We start from the raw sequence: 16,722 nt of genomic DNA on the forward strand, positions 1-16,722 counted from the left end.
ACTTCTTGGCAAGAACATTTTTCTTTTGAAAATCTTAACACCGTCGATGAAGCTAACATTAAAGAAATTTGACACATATACAGGTGTTTTACATGAAAGGCCCCCCCCAGGTGCGGTTATAATTATTCCTTTCACATCAAAAAGCCTTGGAAACACAGGTGAAGAACTGAATGTTAAACATCTGTGCAGGAAGTGGTGATTTAAAAGTTACATAACAAAAACCCCTCAGTAAAATTAATGAAAATAATTATTGAACAAGTTGTGTGTTTCTGTTTAAAAGAGTCACGCCGAGCAGCAGTGGACTATGACATGACATTTGATGGAGTTACTGCTGTGGAAATGACCATTATAGCCCACTGAGTTCACCGTGTGAAGCTGAAATGGTCAGCAGATTATTCCAATAATGTTACTTTGATGCAAATGCCACTTGTTCCAGCTTCTCAGTGATGAGGATTCTCTGGTTTTCCTTGTCTTCTGTGATAGTTCACCAAACATCTTTGGGTTTTCAACTGTCCGTCAACAAAACAAGCAAAAAATGCCATAACTTGGAGTGTAAGGAAAGTTGTGACATGGCATTTATCCATCCTTTTTACCATATATCAACGATTAATTGAGGCTACAATCCATGGATTAATTTATAAGGGAAATGGGCTAATTACTTACAGCCCTTTATAGTAGAACTGGTAATTCCATACCCCCCTCGGCTAAAATACTGAGCTGTCCCATTGCTTAGTGCTCAGAGATGAACCTAGGATGGATATCTAACCAACAGCAAGACAGCAAATCATTGAATTTCCCAAAATGTCAATAGTGGCTTTTGGATGTAGAAATTCAGCCGTGAGTGTTTTTGTGCGGACAGATGAGATTCGAACCGGCTGCAAAGCAGTGCCACCCTGACGGCTGGTGAGCGCAGGACAACGGCTGACTGAGAATGAATGTGGACAGCTGAGCGACTGCAGGGCAGCCCCGGCCAGGGGTTGTCATCTCATGACCTTGTGCTGTCTGCCGTGGTAAGCTGATCTGACAGCACGAGGCCCGAGGTCGCGGACACAAATGTGAGAGTGAAGATAGCCACCAGGACTCAGACTGACTGTGTCGGGAGGACGAGGAGGTGCCAGGGCGTTAACAGGGATGTTTTACACGTCAATTAAACAATTAGTGCTCTCTCTTTTTCTTTCTTTTGAAAGAGTGAGTCTGGGGAGAGGTCGAGACTGTGTCACATCAGACGGGTCTAGAGTTCAGTTCCCGTGGTCAGTATGTGCTAAGATGTCCTGGTAAGATATGGAGCTCCTGAGGTGTTACTTGACTGTACCTGTCCATCAACTACTGAACAGAAAATAGATGAGAACATCCAAGGCCAATATTTCTGGGAGTTTTGGGGGGGTGTACATAACATCAAATAGATTTTATATTTCATAACTACACACACATTACACATGGTGAATTTTTAAAGCCAGATTCTCAACATGTTTTGCTACATATCCTAAAATAGTTGTTTGTGCAGATGCTTAACAGAATAAAATCAAAGGTATTTCTAATTCTCCAAAAGATTTATTTACTATTTTATCAGCAATATTTGAGAGCAGTATTTCCAAAATCAAGGATCCAGTCCTGACAGGCTGTAATGGTTTTTCACATCAGTTGACGTCAACATCGAAGGTGGAGTAAGTGAACTCATCGTTGACTTTCACTGTCACACTGGACAGTGTCCTAGGTGAGAGTCCTGTGCTTTTTCTTCTTCAAACTGCTTTGGCCAACTTCCTCCTTTAGAGCTGTAATGATTACTACGGCCACCAGAGGTCACTGCCAAATAAGAAACATCAAGCCAGGTCATTGTAGCTATATGCAGACACAATGTAAATATGATGTAAAACTATTTTTACACATTCAATTCTATTTACAGGTCTTGGGGAGTACCACTGCATATTTAAGAAAAATGCAGTAGAAAGCCCATTTTTGCTACAGAGGACGCTGCATGTAGTTGCACAAATTGCCTCCAGTGATGTCAGTCAGTGGCCAAGTTGCATTGTGGGTGTTGCAGGTGCCAGGTTTTGAAAAAAAATCCACTGGTCCAACATTGCACTGCTATAACACTGTTGGACTCATTATGGAGTGTTCAAATACAAATCAACACAGCAGTACAAGAAATATCAACTTTTTATAACACACATTAGTTTTCCTCTTCAAAGCCTGGTGCCTACATTTCCCACAAAGCAACCAAGCCACTGACTCTTATCACTGGAGGAAATACATCAGATTAAATGCCCATTGTAAAAGTGTCAGCCATCACATCTTAAAAGAAACACAATTGTTTTATGGGAATTCACTTCTATGTTACTTGTACCCCAAGATGAAATGTCGAATCAGCAAGTCATTTTGCAGGGTTTTGGAAACAACAACATTTGATAAAGCAGCTTGCATCTTGTCATCTTGTATCAGTTTAATTCATACATCACAATATTAGCTCTTTGCTGGGTTATCAAGCTCAGCAATAATGGCCACATTGCTCCTGAGCTGTCTGAGCTTCAGCAATGGTTTCAATTTCCTGATATCAATGTGACAAATGTATTACAGAGTTTATAATTTCCTTCCACAAACACATTCTCAATATATGAGCTGTAATGGATGTTATTGACAATTGCTGCACTAGTCGTTGCAGCTTACCAGGGTGGATGCTATTTTAGGCTTGTGTGGAATTTACATAAATGCTGGTCAGTGACCATTAAAGTCACGTTATCCTCTCACGGTTGACTGGACAGATATGGCCTAATCACTCAATAGCAACTTTGAAGGAGAAATAAATTACAGGGTACATTGAATGACACATTGAATAGAGTCCACTTTTATTTACTTCTATGAAAAGTACCTTTTATTATTAAATGCATCAGATTATGCATGCGGCTGTGTGATAGTTTGAAATGGTTAAAATGAGAGCGTTCCAAAGACCATAAATATCCCCTTTGTTTTAAGACAATGCAGTTAAAACCTGTGGAACCAACGAAACATTTCTGAAACCTTCTAGACAGCAGTGGTACAGTAGACAACGAAAAGGCAGATGATTTAAGGCACAGACTGTGAAAGAGTGTTTTATATTCTAAGTAAAACAGAAGATCAAAACATTTTTAAGTGATGTAACGTTCCTGAATTATCCAATCCTTTTCAATTCCTTGGTACCAACAAAGGGAACCAAGGCGTTATGGATCACAACATGCTGCTGGTAAGCCACGTTATCATTTTGAGCCTAAAATAAAGCTTGCGCAATGTTTGACTTTTTCGTATGAAAGTACAGTCAAGGGAAATTGTGTGAACATTAAGTCTCATTTGAAGCATATTAAAAAATCAGAGTTGTAGGTTACATGTTTTTTCCTGTTGCTCAGCTGGCTCTAGCACGGAGATCCTCCAGGTCAGTAAGTGTGCATCTTGCTGAAGTATGTAGATGTTGAGATACACTGACTATTGCACCTGTTGAGATGACTAATCCTATCCTACCAGGCAGGCTACCTCTCCCAACACACATGTGGGCCTATACGTAATTTTCATTCAAGAGAGTAGACAGATACGTTTAAGATTTAAAAGAGGTAGAATCATGTTTTTTGTAATACTGTGATATAAGTCTAATAAATACATTCTGTTGTATACATTTTTTTTGGTCATCCTCCCCCTACTTTGTAGCGATCATAAAATTGCCAGGGGAACACTATTTTTCTCTCTTCAGGAAAGATGGGCTTGTCTTACCTGGGTCTTCCATCTTCAGGTGTCTTCAAGTGCTGATGCCTTGTGCCTCGAAGGGAAGATGACGATGGTGACAGCCACTCAAGGGAGTCCCACTGGGATGCTTGTGGTGGTCTCTGTTGAGTTAGCGGTGTCCTTCTGGTCTCCTAACGCGTTGACTCGGAGTGCCCTTCAGATTGGCTGTACTTGCCTTTCACATAAACCGTATCAAGAAAATCCTTGGTTACATTGCAATTGTAAGTGGTTGGTATCAACTGTAGCTTTACACATCAACGCATCAACCTTTGCTGACCATTGAAACCAGTCTCAGTTGATTTGTCACCTCTTGCCGATATCTGAGCCTTTTGAAAAGCTTTATAGCTTTAAATACCGCAACTGTGGGTGAATTGGTGCATCCCTGTTTAAACTGAATCTGATCTGCACAGCAGAATTGTTAACATGTCTTGAGGGTTTTAGTTTCAGAATTGAATTAGTTTAAAGCCACATTCTGTATAGACATTTACATACAAGCTGTTGCATAACCAAACATAAAAATGCATAGGTTTTTAAGGTAGATGGTTCATTATGTGATGATATATTCACACAAGCTCCATTTTCTCCTCCTGATGTCGTCCCCCCCCCCCCGCTGCATCATTCTTAATGACTTGAAGGCGATTGTAGTGAGCAGTATGTGATGGGTTGTCTTGTTTGTAGCAGTGGATGGCCACTCAAAGAGGACTGACCAGCTCCCTGGTAGTCTTTAGTCATACATACAGAAAAAAAGTCCAATCACTAAACTCCTACTTCAATCCGCCGTCAGAGTGGCTCCACACTCAGATAACGGCCATATTAGCTTTTCACATTAAGAGCTCATGAATACATTTACATCTGTGGGATGATTAACTCTGCGGCTTTTCACCCTGAGTTGTCTTTATTACACTGCCATCAGCTGTAACATATAATCTTCATCCTCACGATTACCATCTTTATCACGATCATCATCATCATAATCAAACCATCATTTTGCCCATTATTATCATCACCATCATCACCCCCAACATCACTATCATATAATCTTCATCTTCGTACTCACCATCGTGAACATTGTAATCTCATTATCGTGAAACTCTACCTCATTATCCGCATCAAAATCACCAAAAATTGAATTAACATCCTCGTCTTTAGTGCATCGAAATAAACATTAGCCTTATCATCATCATCCTCTCCAAGTGTCATCATCATCGCTATTGTCGTCGTCTTCGATGTCATCATGCACATCACCTTGGGTGGTTTCTCCTGGGGCTGCTCCTGTGTGAGGTTGCTTTTTAATAAATCAGAAGCCCTATGTAAACATTATCACCCTCACTGCCATCATGTTCATTTTCATCATAGTCATTCTCATCCTCATCATTATCATCATCACCAGCCTCATTAGCATCCTCGTTGCTGCCTCATTGTTATCATCAGCATCAACAACATCCTCACTGTCATCATCCTCATTGTCATCATTAACATTGTCCTCAACCATCATCTTCATCATAGTCAGCAAGTCATCAAGTCATCAAGTCAAGTCATAGTCATGGAGGACTACAAATACCTGGGAGTGGTGATCGACAACAGACTGGACTGGAAATCTAATACCGAGGCTGTGTACAAGAAGGGGATGAGCAGACTCTATTTCCTGAGGAAGCTGAGATCCTTCAACGTATGCAGCAAGATGTTGGAAATCTTTCACCAGTCTGTTGTTGCCAGCGTCATTTTCTTTGCCGCTGTGTGTTGGGGCAGCAGCATCAGAGCCAGCTACACCAACAGACTTGATAAAATCATCAAGAAAGCTGGCTCTGTACTTGGTCTCAGGTTGGAGTCTTTTGAGACCGTGGTGGAGAGGAGAACGCTGAACAAACTGTTATCCATCATGGACAATGATCAGCACCCTCTCCATCACACAGTAGACAGACAGCGGAGCACCTTCTCTCACAGACTGCTGCAGCTCCGCTGTCGAAAGGGACAGATACAGGAAATCTTTCCTGCCACACGCCATCACACTGTACAGTAATAGCAGCTAAAACTCTGGTCATTACACATATTGTCTGTGCACTTTGGTTTTACACACTCTGTTCACCGCTCCTTATATTTTATCTGGCACTACAGTCACTGTGCTTATTTATACATTTGTAAATACTAATTGTACATTTACATTTGTAAATATTTCTTGTACATTTCTTACATTATGTACATTTTTTACATTTTGTACATTATTTTTGTATATATTACTTTTTTTGTTTCTATTGCTATTTAATATGTCTAGGTTGTTCCTCTTATTTCATTGTGTTGTTATTGTCTCTGTGTAATGCTGCTGCTACACCTTAAAGGAGAACTTTGGTCGATTTAAACATGCAGCTTCATTGCTCAAGCTACCCTTGACTTGCCAGTACCGAAGACTCGAAAACATTTGGTCCAGCCATTACAGAGCTCCGTGAACAGAGACTTAGCATTGAACGCTAACAGCATGGGGTCAGAACTTTACACTGTGTTTTAAGCATCTTAACATGCTCCACATCTCACACCAAAAGGTGTGCAACATCAGCAGACACCTTACAACACAGCACTGTAGCGTTTATGACTCACAATGAATAAAAAAGTAGTTAAAACAGTGTGTTTGTGCAAGCAGCTACTTACCTGTTTGTTGACATCCGCGTCTTCCGGTAGCTAGACCAAACTAGCATATCCACCAAGTGTGCACTTAACAGGCTTAACAGGTCATTGTAAGGCTCATGGCTCATGACAGGCTGTAACATGGACATGTACATTATGAACAGAAACACGAAAATGCTGGAATACGTTTCCGTCTCCGCCAGTGAGGGAGTAAGCGCACGCTCGACGGATTGACTAGTTTGGTCTAGCTACCGGAAGACACGGATGTCAACAAACAGGTAAGTAGCTGCTTGCACAAACACACTGTTTTAACTACTTTTTAATTCATTTTGAGTCATACACGCTACAGTGCTGTGTGCTAAGGTGTCTGCTGATGTTGCATAACTTTTGGTGTGAGATGTGGAGCATGTTAAGACGCTTAAAACACAGTGTAAAGTTCTGACCCCGTGCTGTTAGCTGTCAATGCTAAGTCTCCGTTCACGGAGCTCTGTAATGGTTTGACCAAATGTGTTTGCGTCTTCGGTACTGGCAAGTCGAGGGTAGCTTGAGCAATGAAGCTGCATGTTTAAATCGACCAAAGTTCTCCTTTAATTTCCCAGCTTGGGATCAATAAAGTATATCTATCTATCTATCTATCTATCTATAACATCACCATCAACCATCACCCTCAACATCATCATCAACCATCCTACAAGACACAATGTGCTCATTTTATTTTGTCACTACTTTTGACCCTGCCCAAAAAACCCAAATTTGTTCTTTTTAATCCAACATTAATATGACACAAAAAAGAGAAAATAATACAACAAAAATAAAAATGAACGGTACATATCAGAATGAAGACTTGTTTCTGTTGTCAGCTGTGTGGTCTTAAGAAACAGCACAGCTCCTGAATGCTTTTCTAGCAGCTTGTCTGGGCAGATTACCTCCCCCTGAACTACAATTGGGCTCCTGATAACAGATCTTTTAATATTAGGTGTTCTTCAATATCGGAGGATTGTGATGGTGCCAGGCAGGGATATTGAGTGAGAGCTAAGAGTTCCTCCCTTTCGGCTTGGCCCGGCATCAGAACTTATTAGACAGATAAATGAGAGGTGTACTTACATCCGAGCCCGGCCTCTTTCTGTGCCTGTGTGTCATTTATTCGTCCCCTGAATACTGGCTCAATCAGATAGCTCCCGGGCTTTCATGGCGGCCCTCATCTCTCTGCGTCTGTTGACCCACAGTGGCACAGCCCGGACTAATGTGAGCTGCTTTAGTGGCAGTGTAACAGCTGTTTCTCTTTTACTTTGAAACAGCTTACGTTCAATTAGTTTTTTTTTCCCCAGATAAAGCTCAGGTATAAAGGTCAGACTGTGTGTAGCATGTGCTTCCACTACTCTATGTGATGTTTTGTTCCTTGATTTAACAAAGTAAGGAAGCCTTGTAAACCCTTTTAACACAAGACTTCTTTTGTGCCTCGAGTTTTAGACTTCTATCCTACCGCTCCAGCTTGTATGCCTTATAAGATAAGAGGCTTAAATTACTATTTATCTTCCTGGGGTGGATGATGTTCAGTAATATAATAGCAGGCTTTAGAGTTTGTCTGAAAGACTGAAAGAATAATAAGTGTATCTTCGCCTCTGCAGATCCCTTCTAATCTGTGATTCCAAGTTCGTGTGGGATCACGTGTGTTTTGTTCAGACTCACTCTCAACTCAAAAAACGAAGAGTCCTTAAAAAAAAAAAGACAGACATCCTTGACCAGTTTCCTGTAACCATGGTGATAGGAAGTCCTCTCCAATCAGATCTCTGCATTGTGTGTTAGGGAAGTGCAGTGTTTCCTGCTGTTTTGACTGGCTTCCTCCCATTGGTGTGTGCTCAGGATTGGGCATTTGGTCCTGGAAAGCCACACAGTTTTTAAACAGTGCTCCTGTTGGGGTGAGTTCTTCGATTTTGTGCAGTGTTTCTGCTACAACGCCAACCAATTCAAATAAGTAAGTCGCAATTCTTTCTTTCTTATATTTGCCAGCATACTAGATACTAAGTGTGTAACGATACACAGTAATCCAATCCAGTCGGCAGAATTCCCGAAGGCAATGTACGTTTCGGCAAACCACATATATAATGAAAGTTAAATACATTCATCTTCATCTTTCAGATTGTTTTTATGTTTGACTTTCAAGTTTATGTTTGACTTTCAAGTTTATGTTGTGACAATGCTGTGTTTATGGGTTGGTTTGTTGGCACAAAAGAACCTTGGTTAGGGTTGGAGAAAGATCTTGATTTGGCTTAAAATACCTGGTTTTGTCACTCCAAACACAACTAGAGATATTCCGACATCTTGTCAACAAATTGTTTTTTTTTTTTGTTTTTGTTTTTTCAACCAGAATGACTGGAAATTATCCCAAGGTCTCCTTGGAAATATACAGTGGTTTCACATTAACAGATGTTGAAACTGTGTCTCAAACTGTGGTCAATGGCTTGGCAGCCATCTTGCTTATCTGTAATTGCGTCACCATCCCCTACGCCTCCCGACATGGAAGACAGCACACGGTGCATATGACACGTGCAAATTTGTTCATATCCGAAGTTTGCAGAAACTAAATTAAGGGTTTGGTGTGCACCTCAGTTTTGGGGTAGTTAAGACTCTTCACTAAGAGAAAATATGACATTATTTTGGTTCCATAATTAGCTGGATGTCATTTAGTGAAGGGGAGGTTGTTGTCACGCAGTCACAGTGAGACATGGTAAGGATGTTACTTGAGAAAACACCAAACTTCTGCAAAACCACCTGAAGAGACAGCAGGCGGAATACATTACAACTTTATTATCACGACCAGATCGCAAATTCATTCGAGTCTGATGAAATAACTGTCTGATGCTTTTAAAAAGCATTGAGTCATTTAGCAGCAATGCCTCAAAATGTGTTTACTTAACTCAATTGTGCAGAACAAGTTTAGCTAACAGGCACGACGTGAAGAACATTTCACCAAATGTACATGTCGAAAGGACATGTACGGGTTATGGAGAGGATGACTGAGTGTTTGAAAACAGGTTTGTCATTTCCTCTGGAGGTTTCTGCTTTCAGCAGTTCAGAGAGAAGGCTTTTCAAATGTTTTATGAGAAAGGAAATATAGTAAAAGTGTGTTCAGTGTGTTTTGTTGAGTAATGCAATGTGAATAAAACCTTTTTTTTGCTGTGAGAAAACAACAAAAACTCTTTAACATCAAGGTTGATGCTGATTATAACAAGGTTCATTATGTTGATCACACAACTTGAATAACAATCTGAGCCTACCAGTGGCAAAACACAATCATCATGATTTATTCTTATTATGAATATAAAGTCTAAGCAGCATTTTAAGGCACATTACATTTCACATAAGGAATGAATGTAAGTTGCTCTGTTGCTCTTCAAATGTGTTTCATTTCTTACAGTGTTTACATCCTAAAAAGAAAAAGTACTTCTCACTGAATTGTGAAACAGATGCAGAAGGCAGATTGAGTACCAGATGGAAAACAACACAAAGGCTTTATTTTGAAACATGCAGTGACTAAGAACTTTTTTAATGTTACAGAGCATCTGACACTTAAAGCCGTTTGAAGCCTCCCTGGAGACGCCTGCTCACCCTTCTCAGCGTATTCGACATGTAGAAGTCATTGACATCAAGCAACCCTCCACCTCTTTTCCACTCAGTCAAACCGGGCACTATGCAGGTCGATCATCAGGTCACCAGCAGCACATCTCTCCAGATCCCCCCACAGCCGAGGACTGCTGTGCTCAGAAACCCAACCCCACTAGAAACTGTTCAGCCCGGCCTGGTCCAGGCTATCATCAATCCTAAGCGGGGTATGGAGGGACCCCTCCAGACGCCACAGCCCCCCAAGACCTGTAGCTCACCTGGAACTGCGGGAAAGTCGTGCTGGAGTTTGGATGTGAGGGTGGCCGTCCTGCTGCTGACCCTGGCTGGAGCTGTAATCCTCCTGCTGCTGTATAGACTCTTACAAATAAGACACAGGTGTGTACCGAGGTGTGTCACAGAGTAAATCATGGTCTAACAAACCATCCTCACCCACGTGAGATCCAATATTTCCTGCATTTTTCAGCTTTTGCACCATTTGTTTTCTTGACAGTTTTTTTTTATATTCTGATGAAGAATATCGCCATAACCAGTAGCGACACAAACTTGTCAGGTTAATACCACATAGGCAAAGCAAATCCACTTAATTTTTCCTGTACAAATGAATCCTCTGAATACTGTGTGAACTTTTTGCTTCCAAAGTAACTGTAACTTACAAGCATGTTAGCAGAGAGAGTTTCTGCCCCATCTGAGAAAACCCCTGAACTAATGTACAGTCCTTAGAGGAAATGACCAAGCCAAAGTTAGTTTCATATTTGGCATTCATTCGCAGCTGTTGCATTCAATAATTCTGTGTCAAAGCCAAAAAGCTGTTTCTAAAAGTCTCTGTGTGGTCCTTTGTAGCTTCTAACTGAATCTCTCAAGTTTCCCTCCTGCATCCCTGTTTTTACTTTCAGACATCGGCTGTATTTTACTAGTTCATCACGCTCTTCATCAGCTGTTTCAGGAGTGTTGTGATGTTACTGCTTGTGAAAACAAATTTTTTGGTTTTGCTATTTCATAAATTGAGCTTTAAATAACTCTTTCTCTAAATAGCTGTAGAGAGCAGAGCCTTATTAGTGGCGATTATTCGATAATACTGCAGGGAGGAAAAAGCAGCGACCCAGTTCTCTGCATGACACTTTAGAAGGTGTATTTGAAGCATACCTGACCAGATCCCAAGTAGTCCTGGAACAAGACATCAATGACATCAGGACAATGGTATGCATTTTATTTGTCTTCATCTTCCTGAAAGCTGCACTCCACATTCCACTGGACAACATTGATCGAAGTGTTGAAAATGGAGTTGCTGAGAGCTTTGGCTTGCCTTGAGGGCTCAGTGTCTCCTGATTTTGAACAGGCTTTGGCGATGGCATCAGGGGAAGGATTCTTTGTAATGCGTTCCTGGAGAGCTTTTAAACTGTTGGCCACAGTTCAGGCTCTTCTGGCGAACTGGATCTGGCCCAGACTTGGACCAGTTCGGACTTATCTGATTCCTTTTTGGCCAACATGTGACCATGGTGTGGCCTGCTGGTGGCTTAGATCTGGCAAACAGGAGCTGGCTGTGAGTGCCATCCTTCCACATTAAATGTGGGCAAGACATGGATGTCAATCTCACTATCTGGGTAGGGACATCTAGGGGGATTCTCCACAACTGGCCAGTTGCATTCATCCTCCTGACCTATTGCTGTTACAGCAACAGGAGATAACATTGTTTTTTCACTACCCCCCTTTCTATGCCCAATCCCTATACCCCTTGCCCCTACCACTCGGCCCCATTCTCATTGAGATAGAGCTTCAGGGTGAAGTGTCAGAGCTACATAACCCTCCAAACTGAGGTCTGTCAGAGGCACACTGTAAACTGAGGGTTATGACAGCTCTTTTTCATTTGAATGTGTTGTGGTCCTTTACTTTAAAGCAAACATAAAACAATTGCTACTAATTTGCTGATGTATTGGTTGCTAAGTAGCTACAATTTTATTGTCACTGCTTTTTTGTGCTGACAGTCCTGCACTTTTGACACATTCTAGTCTCACCAGTCCATGAAGTAATTCCAATTTTGGATAAAACCACGAGTCAGTCTTAATGCTTAGCTGGGCTGACCATGTCCTGTCCAGCTCTGTACTTGATGTAAGACATGACGTTAACACTGATCTCCTCATCTAACCCCACATGTTGAACTCTTCTTTTAATCTCAATAACACCTACCTTGATAATAACTGGGTTGTGTCCTGCAGGCTGAGGTTGGCCAGGGCAAGGAACTCTCTAGAGTACCACAGCTTCTTCCACACCGCCACCTACACACTGAAACACCCTGCGCCGTGTCAGGACCTGCCAGCCAAGAACGGGATGGTCGCCGAGGCTATGCAGCCTATCCAAACTGTAACCGCAGTGACACCCACCGTCATCACCCCACTTCCACCTCCACCAGTGCCCTCTCCACCCCCACTGCCACTACCACCACCTCCTGTGCTGCCTCCACCACTTTCCATCCCTCCAACACCTCCCGTCCTGGCCTTCCCTCTCCACCTGCCTATGATCCACACCACCCCACCCAGCCCTCATCTGTCATGGGGTGCCTGCTCAGACGTAGATGTGTACTCTCGGATCGGAGCTTTCAGACCCTCCAGGCTCTCCAGCCTCTCCACTCATTCGAAAGTCATCCTGTTTGAACACTCGTCTCTCTGAGTGACCATGACTTGGGACATGAATGTTTGAGAAGACTGAAGTGACTACTTCTGACTGATAGTCACCCAGGGATGATTAAATGACTGCTTACAATACTGTATATATACACACAATATACTTTGTACATGCTAGGCATCAACATATATATGACACCATTGAACTTCAAATACTTTAAGTTCTCTCCAAACCAACTTAGAAGTGCATTCAAACTCAATAGAATGAGAATTAACAGATTTAACGAAACAAGAAACCTCTGCCATGTAACTCTTTTAAAATTAGAAAACAGAGCTTTTTAACCCAAATACACTGCATGCTGGGAAATATGTTTATGGCTATAGAGAATTAATTGTTTGATCTTGCATTGATTTGGCCAGAAATTAAGCATATGATGTTTGTCAATTTAAAGCATAATTTTTCAACTTGAGAAAGTTACAGTTTGTCATAAAACTCTTGAAGAACACCAAGACATCCCACAGATGCTCAATTGCACTGAGATCTTGGGAATAGGAAGGTGGGTAGACATCTTGAGCTTTTTGTCACATTTATTCGGTAATTCACGACAAGTTTTTGCATTGGCAGGGCTCATTATCCTAGTGGCGAGGGCACTGCCATCGGTCAGTACTGTTGCCATGAGGGGTTGTAGTTGTTCCCCAACTAAGTTTAGGTGGGTGGTGCATGCCAAGTGGCATCCTCATGAATGTGAGGACCCAAGGTTCCCCAGGAGAACATGACAGTGTAGAAACCTTACCAATATTGGTCACTTGAACATTCAGTGTTTTTAATGTTGTTGCGGATTGGTATTTAAGACAAAAAATATGTAAGTAGAGAATGTACACAACCAATGAATTCTGTTATATAATCATGTATATTAGCTACCTTTCCAATGTGTCAATAAGGCAAGACTTGTTGTGATTTTCAACTGTTTTACTTTTTCTGTGCTGGTGTGACGGCCATGTCTGTGTTGGTGATGTATATTATGTCAGATGATGTTGTTCACTGAGTGTTTTTTATGCAAAACTAAATTGTTATTTACTATGTGGATGGCAAGTGACTTCACTTGCAAAATTATCCTTTTAATTGACACAGATCATGTGTGTAATTCATGACAATTTCAATTGACTACTACTGTACAATCTTTATTCCAAAATTAGGTCCCATGGTTGAGGCTAGTTAGCTTCGTTAGCCCTGCAACTAGAAGTCTGGACGAGGACCTCCAGAGTAGTATTAGGAAAAAGGACGGGCCAGGACTAGCTGGTTAGCTTGCCTATCTCAGTTGATATCTCTTTAACACAACCATTCAATTTCTTTGAAATGCGTTTTTCTGTCATTTAAGTTATTTTTTCAAATCTTTTAAACTAAAATTCTTACTTATTGTTGAATTTCACAGGGCATTATCAGAGAAGTCTGATGTAAAGTCAACATGGTGTTTCCTGCATTCCACAACTAAAAAATACATCTTCACAGAACCAATATTTTAAGTGTGACTGAGTCCTGAACGTAGAAAGCAAGAGAGAGTTTGCTCTGTCCGTCTCCTATGCTTACTATTTATTTCCCCTCCATATAATGTCTTCATTTTTACAGTGTATTTGTAGAAGAGCCCATTGTTTCTCCAACTGGGAGGCATTTCCTGAGCTGGATTTCCATGACAGGGTCCCTCCCTGTTTCACACCATTCTCTGTGTTTCCTCTGACTCTCTCACTGTATCAGTCTCGGTATGCATTTCATTCACCCACACAGTCTTAGATTATGACTTAGTTGTTTCCCTTTTATTCAGACAAATAGAAATCATAGCACAGCACTTGACTAAGAAGTAATAAGTACAGATACAGCAGTCCCGACTAAATTGTTTTTCAGATGAGCACAGACTGATCATTCTCTAAAGTAGCTCTGTTGACACAAAGCTAACATCTGTTGTTGATACAATACACTTGGAGTCCACCTTTGTCCAAACAAGATTAATTCTCCTTCAGTTTTTAACCATCTTTCCCAACAGGCCTGTCATTTATAATTCAACAATAGTTTGAACATTCATGAGGGATGCTCTTATAGTCGATGGCCGTTGCTCTTGGCTTGCCGTGGATGAAAACCGAGACTTTGCGTGACGTGCCTTTTTAGTCTTTTCTGTGTCTAAGTCTGCGAGTGAGGCTGCTGTCTCCATACTAAAAGCCAGTTAATTCAATCTGGGCATGTACTGCAGCACTGTCTCTTAATTGGCTGTCATCTGAGAAGGAAAGACATTTGTAACAATATACTGCTCCAGCAATGAAATACAATGAGAGAATGTCGTGTGAGGATAGATATGAATGTGTTTGTGTTCTACATCTGATAGATATTAATTGAAAGTTTTCATCTCAAAATGTTTTATAACAATTTTAGAAGCCCATAGGAATGCCTCTGACAGCAGAATAAATAGACATGAAGCTATTGTCATTATGTTGGTCCTTGCAGACAAAGGTCCTAAAAAACAAGCGATTGAGACGTGTAGATTTCAATATTAATTTCACCTGCTATACATTTAGCAGACAATTTTGTCCAAAGCGATTTACAGTTATTTATACATTCATACACTGATGGCGGTGGTGGCCATGCAAGGGGCCGAACAGCACATCAGGACCAGTTTGGGGTTCAGTATCTGGCCCAAGGACACTCTGACATGAGGACCAGGGGAATCAAACGAGCAACTTTCCAATAACAAGACACTGGCTCTACCCCTGAGCCACAGCCACCTATTGGCCAAAGAAAGCAAACAGCTGCCACAAATTTAATTCTCACACCCCCTGCAAGCGATGAGTGTGACAGCGATGAGTGTGACAGCCACAATTTCATTCTTTGCAAGATTTGTAACAGCTGCTAGCTAAAACTAAGTATGACCTGACTAAGTTTTTTTTATTTTAATCTAAATTTAACATTAACCATAAGATTTTTTTTCAACAATGACGACCAAGCCTCCCTCGCTTTGACCGAGTGATCATCACCCTCACCCTAGCCTAATGGTTTTTGTCCCTAATCCAAACCAAACCTTGCACAAAATGCTAAAATACATTTTAAAAATGAAGATTTGAAAGCGTTCACAAATTATGCCATCCTGTCAAAAGGGATGTCAGGTCACACAACACTTACAGGACGTGTTGGAATCGAGATCATCACTTAAGTCCCCATGAAATGGCTAATGGAGTGCTGTTGGCTTCAGCATGTTTCCTTTAAAAACAGGCATCCAATTGCACGGAATGTATGTTACACACCACCCCCAACCCCTCACCACCAAATCTCCGACACTGACTCTCCCGGGACTGTATGGGGAAAAGCACGGCCTCTGAGGAGATGGAGGCCGATTCAATGGAGGGGATACAGTACTGAAGGGGTTTTCTTGCCCGGTTTGGTTCCTGGCAACCTAAGGCTGAGTCACCAAGGACCACTTACCAAGCTAATGGCAGGTAACTACATTTAGCAGTAGTTAGCACCTACTTAAGTCACAGAGCTACCGGTATCTGCCTAACAGTAAAATACATGAATCACCTCGGTACTCCAACAGCCCTCTGTCGTCATTCTCAGAAGCAAACGCACAGTTACGGTCCATACTGTCTGTGTTCACTGACACACTGGTATAGGTTCATTTGTCAGCAGCTATTTTGCAACAAGTAAAGCCATCTGACCAGAGCTTCGAGGCAGAGCAGTCCGAGGGCAGCAGAGGGAAGACCAGAAAATATTTTCCACGTGAAGCATGACCTTTTTTCACCCAAATCACTAGATAAAGTTATAAAGGTATTACACAGTATGCCCCTGAGTACAGGATGTCATCAGGTTTTTTAATACGTTTCCAGGAAGTTACAAACTCCAAGATACCATCAAAAATACCCATTAAATGACTTTTTGGACACGATTGGGCTGATACCGGTGTATGGAGCAAGGCAATGGAAAACAAAAACACTGAAACAGCAATTTCTACCTTTTTGGGTATAAGGAGTGTCTGGAACGGTGGTCACACCAGCAGCTTTTGACATCAAAATGTTATGGAAAGATCAAATAAGTCCAACGTATTTACCACAATCACTGGATTTGCTTACGTGA

At 41.4% G+C, this 16,722-nt stretch overlaps 1 protein-coding gene across 1 annotated transcript; it reads left to right on the forward strand.

Moving 5' to 3' along the window:
* Window positions 1-8,218: 8,218 nt before the first annotated feature.
* Window positions 8,219-14,124, forward strand: LOC115592224 (amyloid beta A4 precursor protein-binding family B member 1-interacting protein-like). The gene is made up of 3 exons (XM_030434780.1): window positions 8,219-8,341; window positions 9,925-10,365; window positions 12,204-14,124. The coding sequence occupies exons 2-3, from the start codon at window positions 10,058-10,060 to the stop codon at window positions 12,652-12,654; spliced, it is 759 nt and encodes a 252-aa protein (XP_030290640.1). The 5' UTR covers window positions 8,219-8,341; window positions 9,925-10,057; the 3' UTR covers window positions 12,655-14,124.
* Window positions 14,125-16,722: the final 2,598 nt, after the last annotated feature.

This window comes from Sparus aurata, chromosome 12 (assembly GCF_900880675.1).
Source record: "Sparus aurata chromosome 12, fSpaAur1.1, whole genome shotgun sequence".
In the NCBI taxonomy this organism is placed as follows: Eukaryota; Metazoa; Chordata; class Actinopteri; order Spariformes; family Sparidae; genus Sparus; species Sparus aurata.